The following is a 9,135-nucleotide window of genomic DNA, read 5'->3' as shown; positions in this document are numbered from 1 at the left end:
GGCCATGCCCAACCGGGCAATGGCGGCAGCGGGGCCAGGTGACAGCGAGGGTGGGGCTAGGGTTGAGTGGTGGCGGATCGAGAGGCGGCCGGCAGGGGTCGGGCGGCGGCGACGGCAGCGGTGGGGCCAGACTGCTGTGACGGCAGGAGGGTCGGGGCCTATGGCAAAAGGCTTAAACAAAATCTTTTTGCCATCCTTTATATACCCTTCATTCATTATTTCTACAATCGATGTGGGACTATCACAAACCATAGGTTAAACCTACGACAACGGTTGCTCTTGACCTATCTAGGGATGAAAGTGGTGTGGATATTATCCGTCCGGATTCATTTTCATATTCGATCAATCTGGATATGGATAGAAATTTCAAAATCCGATTAATATCCGTATACGTATCCATATCCGTCAAAGAAAAATGGATATGGATATAGATAAACAACTATCCAATCCGTATCCGAATATCTGAATATACACATAATTCTATATAATTTTATATAATATTTATTAATTTTTTAAAAAATATATGATATATAAATATGTTATTAACTTGATTTATTATATATTTAGTAATATCTTTGATTCTGTAGTTATAAAATTTAATTATCTAAGTTATATCCATAATTATATTTATATTTTTAATATCCAAATTATATCCGTATCCGTTTAAAATAAATATGAATATAAATTTTTTGATCCTAATAATATCCGTATCCATATTTATATTCATCAGACAAAATAAATATACATACAGATATGCTAGTATCCGATCCGTATCCGATTGCAGCCGATAGCGATTTGCAACAACCGCTGTCGTTGGTAGAATATAAATTTTTTTTGAATATAATATAATTTTATAATTTAAATCTATCTTCACCGTTTATTATCTAAATAATTATCGTTAGAGTATCATCACAAAATACCGTCTCGATCTGATAGTTCTGATATGTCGATCAATAAAATTCAATTTTGATGGTCACGAACAATCATATGATGATCTGATAGATAGAGACTATCGATGGATTCAAAAATTTACAACGATGATCTCGGTGATATTTGTAGCATACTATCAAAATTTTATTTCAATCGGATATTATTATCGTAATCAGTTTAGTATCCGATAGAAATAATTTTTTAAAAAAATAATTTTTATTAATATTTTAATCACTTGTACGGTGAAATATGCGTTCCTCTTGAAGGTAGCAGGTCAGTTTCTTCTGCGTGATAAAGAAAACTCTGCATGGTTCTATTGGTTAAATTCGTGGCATCGCTTAACATGGAGGATATAATTAAGTACATACTCTTCTCTATTTATGGACTAAACTGACAACAAAGAACAAACGAATGAAAGAATGGGTGCGATTGGTTTTTATTTTCCATCTCTCTTCAGGCGATGGAGCACTCTGGAGGTAGGCCCTGAGGGAATCGCTTGAGGTCAGTGCAGTAGTTGTAGATCATATAGTTTCTCTGCACCCATCTCATCCTTTCTTGGCTCGTGGAATCCAGCTCCTGATTCCACCAGTCACTGCTGGCCGAAGCAGTGCCAGTTTTCTTCGAAGGACAATTCGAGACACCGGCGGACCAAATGCAGGCATCAGCATTGAAATTCCTGTACGAGGCGGTGAAGGGGGCGTTCGTCCAGTCAGTCTTGATGCGTCCGCCCTGCGTCGCCCAGTCATCGGCATTCCAGAGGCTGGAGTAGATCCTCATGGGTTGGTCCTTTGGAAACGCAACACCCTTGGACTCCATATTCTTGAAGTCTCTGATCGGCATGCCATCAACCATGAAGCTGAAAGGATAAATAAATCCAAGGTGAGCATAATTTATAACTTCAAATGTACGAGAGGATGCATCATGTCGCAATAGACAGCATATGATTGTTCATTTATGTAGAATTTGAGAACTCACATGATATGTTTTGGGTTCCAGAGGATGGAGTAGGTGTGGAAGTCCTTGGTGGGATCAAACCAGAGATGGAACTGCATCTCTCTGTTCCCCTTCCCCTGGGCGAACACATTGGTGTGGAGCGTGTAAGGGTCTCCACTGAGGTTTCCAAGGAACTCGAAGTCGATCTCATCATGGGTTGGTCCTTGTGATGATAACTGAAAGCAGAGATGGAGCATAAGCAGTTAGTTCTTCAAATTCCAATCAAAATACGAAGGGGATGGATTAGATGCCTGGTGGCCGTAAAAACGGGGCTTACATAGTAGGCAGTGACGGTGCCTGCGGAGTTCCCAGGGACTAGTTTCAGCTGCATGTCGATCTTGCCGAAGAGATACTCGTTCTTGGACTGGAAGCCGGAGCCGGAGGCTTTGTCGAGGGAGAGGGTGAGGAGCTGCCCGTTTTCAAGGATCTTTGCACGCCCATCACCCCAAGTGACCTGGAAATCCTGGTAGAGGTTACCAGCGGAGGCACCGGCCATAAAAGAGCAAGCTAGCAGGAGAAGACATAAAGCCATGGTGGCACGAGTAGAGGAGGTAGCAGCTGACATGATGTTAACAAGAGAGAGGATGGGAGTGTTGGTGATGGAGTGAAGAAGACAGCAGGGTTTATTGGGTTTATATATACACGAGAGGCGATGAGATAGGGGATGGAGGAAAGGGTCTGGATGGTTCTTTTCTCTAAGCTGTGGGTTGGCAACAGATTGGCGACAGCGGTATGCGAAGGTGGCTTGTTATGATTAAAAATAAAAAGTGGGGTTCGAGACTTGAGGTCGAACAGGAGGAAGGTGGAGACGGGGCGGTGTCTGGTGATGCACCCACTGGATCTTCCGCGTCAAATAGACACGGACTTCGTGGTCGCTGGTCACCCATTCGCTCACCATGTACCACGGACTCTTCCATGCTCATCCATCCATGTTTTTTTTATGGAAAGAAAAAAAATTAAAATAAAAAGAACATCACGTGACATAGGGTGCTGGACTTTCCAGCTATGTTTGGTTTTCTTTCCAGCTATTGTTTGGTTGCGGGTATTTTGGGTGGATTTGTGTCCAGCTATAGTTTGTCAGTGATATTTTGCCTCGATTTTGGTTAAAATGCTCACCTGTTTGCACGGAGCCCCAGGTTGCTGTAAACGAGCGAGGGAACGTGGAAAGCAGCTCTCGTGCACGTCCGGGTGCTGTATTTTTTTTTTGACAAACGGACAGACGCTGTTCTAATACAGCATAGTCCAAAAAGCCAAATATAAAATATTTCTTAGGATCCAGAGATAGACATCACCTTGGCATCTAATCTGATCTTCAGTATGTTTGATGATAAAGAAGATAATCCAATTTATAGTATTATTATTCTCTCAAAAATATGCTGAATAGTTATCATGATAGAGTGACAAAGAGATATCCAGATATCATGAAGAAGTGGATAAACATCAAGATGCTTCACTTTATGCCAGATCTAGTAGATAACTATGGTAGAATCATTCTCAATGAAAATTTTCTTAGTCGCAATTTCTATCTTATACCAATGATGCCCGTTCAAGCAGCACGAAGCTCTACACAGAGGATAGCCGGCTTAAAGAGCTATGAACCCCCCAACAATCTAGCATCTGGGCCCCAGATGACATAGTTCGAACTATCTCTACCATCTTTGATATTGCAATCAAAGTTGACTTAACAAAATCAAAGGAAGAGGACTCTTAGGAAATAAATAGAATCTTTGGATCGCTGTAGGTGCAATGAGAGAGTTCTAAAAATTCAAAGCGATAAGGCTCGGACCAGCAGTATCGAAGTAGCAGTACTCTGCAACCAAGCAACAAGTTTTCTTAAGCACTCGCCATGTAGGCACAATCTTAGTGTCGAATATAAGGCTATTCCTGGACAACCAAATCTAATAGACAACATAGCGCAATGGATCATGTCCAGGAAGAGAGGGTGCTAAGTGCCACTCACCGCCCCCCACAGCTGGCCTTCCACCATCCTCCAAAGCAAACTTACCCTTCGATAGTGAAGGAGTTCATGATCTATTGGCTCCTTTTATAGCCCACATAGTGGATAGGTAGTTGGAACCTTCATATCTTTGTCTCTAAGAAGTGTCCGAGACGGGAGCTGATCTCAGACAATTTTTTAGATGAAGAGTCTAATCCTAATAGCCACTCTCTAGATCCAAGCCACATTGATATTCCTTCTGTCTGGCATTGGTCTGCTCGTGTCAATGGGGTCCTTAGTAGGAATTTTAGGTAGCAAGACCACCCCTACACCCTCAAGTCTTAGATCCAATGGATAGAAATCGGGATGGCAAAAATCTTATCAACTAGTTGCCTGACTTCCTGAGCCCTCTAACTCTTGCTGTCTGCAGTGATCAATCACAGACCCATAAGTGGTCATCCACCTCCATGCTAATGTCGGTCGATCAAAGTGAAAGAGACAGACTGGAGATCCAAGCATCATGGCTTACATCAATCGAAGTTCCATCTCCAATCAGCCATCTGATATGAGGCACCACTATTATGGTACGAGCATAAATCTCTCTTTAGATAAAAGAGCAGTCGCGATCAATCCGAATTTGGGACCCCTGGCTCTAAGCTCCAAATTGATCCCTTATCACTCTACTCCACAAACAATCAGGCAAAGTGACAAATCTAGCTGCATGTTTGGAAATTATAGTTTCCCTCTTGACCAGCAAGGACTAGATCCCAAGGCTTCCATTCTGCATCGGTTGGCAAATCACATCCTAGGACAGCAAGTGAAGCTCATGGCCCCCCTGTCAAGCGCCCCATAAAAAATTTTGAAATTGCTGCTCTAAACCCTTGATAGAAGAACATGGCACCATGATATTCGCCAAGAGGTAAATCGGAATGAAACTTAGGACTGATGATATGAGAGTAGTCTTATCCATCATGGAGAGAGCATTGGCTTGCCAACCATCGAGGCACTCCCAGACTCACTGCTCCATGGACCTATAGTCAGCCCTTCGAAGTCTCTACCCCATGATAGGGACTCCCAGATATATAGGTCAGGATCGCCATCTGCTCAGGGATCTCTAGTCAGTTCTAAATTGTTTGCTTCACTTGGACCTTCATATTGGGATTGAAGGTGACAATGGACTTCTACAAATTCACGAGCTAATTGGAAGCTCGGTAATAGGTCTTAACAATAGTTGCAAAGCATCTTGCATTTCAGACAGAGGCCCGACCAATAAGCAAGCAGTCATCTACAAAAAAAAAGTGCAAGAGTAGCTGACTCCCAGTGGTAGGCCATTAGGGCTCCTGCTCCACCCTCTGGACCATCGCCTGAATAGTATGGAAAAAGTATCATCACACCAAATAAAAAGATAAGGGGAGAGAGGGCATCCTTGGTGAAGCCTGCCCATCGAGTGAAAGAAGTCCGTCAAGGTGCCCTTGATTAGGATAGCAAAGCTCAAGGTCTCCACACAGTTCATGGCCCACTCGATCCATTTGTCTTGAAAATCGAAGCATCCGATATAGGAACTATTAACTCATCCGATCATAGACTCGCTCCATGTTCGACGAATGGGTGCACGGCATAGATTATGCATAAACTTCTGGACGAGCAAGACATTATGGTGATGCAACAATCATTGATTAAAGCACTCTGCTCTAGACTAACGAGGTGAAGAACAATCGGCTTCAGATGCTCAACCAAGACTCTCGCACACACTCTATAGAAAGTGGTGCAAAGGCTAATCAGCATGAAGTGACTCACGACAGACACATCAGGTCTTCTCGAGATGAGGGTGATCAGCATCTTCTTTTACTCCTTAAGGATGCCTTGGACTCAAAGACCATCCGCACCGCATCAACTACCTCACCACCGACAATGGGCCAGTATTGTTGAAAAAAGAGAGGAGGAAGCCATAAGGCTCCGGAGCCTTGTCCTCCTTGAGAGATCAAAGGGCCCCTCGCACCTCCTCAACAAACACACGGCAAGTCAGGACCTCATTCTCTTACTCTGAGATATGACACATAGGTTGGGATCCCTGGAGGGGGGCATCTCTGCCCAAGGAGGCGATCCAGCATGATCTGAAGAACTATAAAATCTATTTTTTGATTTTATCTTTGTCCTCCCATCGCTCTCTCTCAGTTGTCTAATACAATTAGTAGACCTTTAAATCATCGTTGAGTGATCAAAGAGTCTGATATTCTGACCGTCCTTCTTAATCTACTGCACCTTGGACTTTTACCTTCACGTCTCCTGCTGTCTTAATAGAGAGTGGTGGATGGAGAGCTTGTATCGAAGCTCCCTCAGATCAGACTTTTGAAGGCCTCCCTCTTGATCTTTCTCCTCTAAACTCTATGATGTCCGCTTTTATCCCCTCACTCTACTTGAAGATATTACCAACCTCCAATCTGTTCCACCAGATGAGCCTACACTAACTTGAGCCTTTTGGTCACTCAGTATCTCACATCATCATAGATCGGCATGCTCCAAACATCTCTAATCAGGTTCGAAAATCTCGAATAGAAAGTTCAAAACTTCTCAAACCTAAATGAAGTCCTAGGCAAGCGTGGGTCGTCGGTAGTAATGAGAAGCGAGTAACGATCCAAAGTGATTCTCGAAAAGTGCTACACCTGGTACCTCAAAAAATGCTAGAACCAAGCGGCGATGGCCAGCACCTGATCAATCTTCTTCCAAACTCTGGTTGCCCCAAACCAGTTATTGCACTAAGTAAATCTGAGCCCGATGTAGCCAAGATCAATCAGGCCCAGCCTAAGTCTCCGATAAACTCTCTGAACTCCCTAGAGTTAATACTATCTATATACTGTCTGCCGCCCATCTTCTCGTGGGATCATAATATACAGTTGAAGTCTCCAGTGATAAGAGAAGGTAGGTCCTGTGCCACCACCCTGAAGATCTCAGACCAAAGCATCCTCCGCTCTCTGTACTCGGTGCTCGCATATCTTGGATAGAAGCCAAAGACCATCAGTCTGCTCAAAGATGACTAACGCTATCTGCTGTTTACACCTGTAGAAGGTATCCATCCTGATTGAACAATGATGCCACAACATCATGATCCCCTCGAACAAGCCCCTAGACTCCACGGTGTAGAGCTCCACACTAGTAGAATCCATCTTCTAGCTTGGGTAAGGCTTGTCTCTGAAAGATGGGTCTTAAGTAGGACACAAATATCAAAGCAATGCTGCTAGATAGTTTTGCCAAATGTCATCCGAAATGAGGACTTCCCTGCTCCTCGGGAATTCCAAATCAATAGTCTTATTAGGATAGTTAGTAGTGAAGGAAATCCTCACCAATACCTCCCTCAATCTGGGTGTCATCCTCTATCCCTATAGCCATCGAATCCATAGCGGATGGACTCCCCTCTGTCCCTTAGATGGCCTATCTCAGTTGGTCCACCGCCTTGTTGTGATCCAAATCTAGGCCATCCATCATGGGATTCTTATGCTCTGGATCACCCTCCATCACAAGGTCCAGCTTCTAATTGGAATGCCCTGTCGCCTGGGCACCAAGGTCAGCCACTTAAGCATCTGTCTAAGATATGGCCGATTCCCCCTCTTTAGGGGTCTCGATCGAGAAGAGGAAGACCCTAGCAAGCTGGGGCCTTTGGCTTTGTAAGACCCTTCTTAGGTCCAACAGGCTTTCCCCCCACCCATTGGGCTTCATGGGCACCTGGCCCAGATCAAAGTCACTGGGTCGGGTGCATTTGAGTTGGCCAGAGCCCAATCCACTTGAATCCCCTTCTTTAGTTTGTGGCCCAGCTAGTCCACTCGCCATGGAGGCCCCAGCACTCGCGAATAGGTTGATTCCTGCATCTTGGCCTGATGCTAGCAGGCTAAACCTATAGGTGGGTCGGACCGTGCTCGAGCTTTCACGCCCATACGACCCTCTGCACCCTCCACCTCCGATTTGATTGTTGATCTGGGCCTGGGTCCGAGGGACGATCGCCGTCGTGTGATCTTGGATGGCTTAATCCAGTCATCCGATCCAAACAACATGTTGACTCGATGCAAGCCAACTTGAGTTGGCTCTTTCTCGAGCTGGCTCGGCCTGGGATCCAACTCGGGGGCTCGAGTTGACCCAACCCCCTTCTTCCCCAAAATGCCTCTCGCCTCTAGCTTAGGCATCCATTGCCAAATGGTGACCAACCATGGCCTTAATCGAGGCACTTCGTCTGCCGTCCCCACCTCTTCTCCGACTCAAATCACATTCTCCAAGCGAAGCAAGCTCCTCTCTCTGCCTCTAGCTAGGTATGCCACTGGAAGGTTGAAACGACCACACTGGAGATAAATTCCATCCAGGTTCTCCCACACAAACCACTGCTATAGGGGGCCCTCTAGTCCATCGATGAGCACTCCTGGCCTTGATGATCGGGATAGGTTGATCTTCACACATGCTCAGTCAAAGCTGAGCCTCCTCTACGCCGTGCACCCATCCACCACCATCAGATCATCGGCTAGGCTGAGAATGCTTTGGATTGCTACCTCCCCCCACAGCTCTATTGGGAACTGCGATAATTGGACCCAGACCAGGGTCAAGCAAATCGCTCCCTCCATTGAGAAAAAATGGGGTCGCTGGGGCTCTATCATTAGCACTTGGCTGGCGACCACCAATGACCGATCGAGGATCAAATTTCTCTCCCTAGCATCTAGGAGCCGGACCATAAAAATAGCCCTGCTCCAAGCTAAATCCCACCACCTCCCCTTTCAGACCAGCTCTCATCTTAAACACCCACACCACCGCCTCCACCGCCACCCTCTTGTCGAGGCTCTTATCCACCATTATCAAGGTCGCCTACTCCTCCAAATCCACCCTGACTACCTCCTTCGTGAGCTTGACCATCTTTGGGAACTACCGAGTGAGCTCCTCCATCTTCCCTGATGATGGTTCCAATGAAATCCATAAGGCATCCTTGTACCACCCTCTTCCACGTAGTCTCGTATCAATCTCCTCTTGTGAGGTCTCCTGATGGTTTTCGGGGTTGCTCGCCATCCTCACTACTATCGCTGACCATTGCAACCCAGCCGATCGCCAATGATCATACAAGAAAGGCACCAAGCATAAATCTTAAAGGCACAATGGTAACTCTCAATGGCAACTCTAAATGGGCGTGATGCTTGACCCACAATAGATTGATCGCTGCGATCACACCACTTGTGTGCATGACAGTAATATATCGGTATTGCATGCTTACAAAAATATTTTCTGACATAGGGCTGAAATTGGAT

At 45.2% G+C, this 9,135-nt stretch overlaps 1 protein-coding gene across 1 annotated transcript; it reads right to left on the bottom strand.

Annotated features, from left to right (window-relative positions):
• Positions 1 to 1,222: 1,222 nt before the first annotated feature.
• Positions 1,223 to 2,549, bottom strand: LOC140859099 (xyloglucan endotransglucosylase protein 7-like). Its single transcript, XM_073260557.1, has 3 exons — positions 2,201 to 2,549; positions 1,906 to 2,099; positions 1,223 to 1,786 (listed from the first exon to the last, which is right to left on the bottom strand). The coding sequence occupies exons 1-3, from the start codon at positions 2,486 to 2,488 to the stop codon at positions 1,384 to 1,386; spliced, it is 885 nt and encodes a 294-aa protein (XP_073116658.1). The 5' UTR covers positions 2,489 to 2,549; the 3' UTR covers positions 1,223 to 1,383.
• Between the last annotated feature and the right edge of the window lie 6,586 nt (positions 2,550 to 9,135).

Source organism: Elaeis guineensis, chromosome 7, assembly GCF_000442705.2.
Source record: "Elaeis guineensis isolate ETL-2024a chromosome 7, EG11, whole genome shotgun sequence".
Classification (NCBI taxonomy): domain Eukaryota; kingdom Viridiplantae; phylum Streptophyta; class Magnoliopsida; order Arecales; family Arecaceae; genus Elaeis; species Elaeis guineensis.
This window is presented reverse-complemented; position numbering and strand designations above follow the sequence as displayed.

Excerpts from the sequence above, each read along its gene's own strand:
- LOC140859099 (XM_073260557.1), bottom strand. The coding sequence starts at position 2,488 with ATGTCAGCTGCTACCTCCTCTACTCGTGCCACCATGGCTTTATGTCTT. Across the intron at positions 2,100-2,200 it reads GCACCGTCACTGCCTACTAT|TTATCATCACAAGGACCAAC; the intron begins GTAAGCCCCGTT and ends CTCTGCTTTCAG. Across the intron at positions 1,787-1,905 it reads TGGAACCCAAAACATATCAT|CTTCATGGTTGATGGCATGC; the intron begins GTGAGTTCTCAA and ends TTATCCTTTCAG.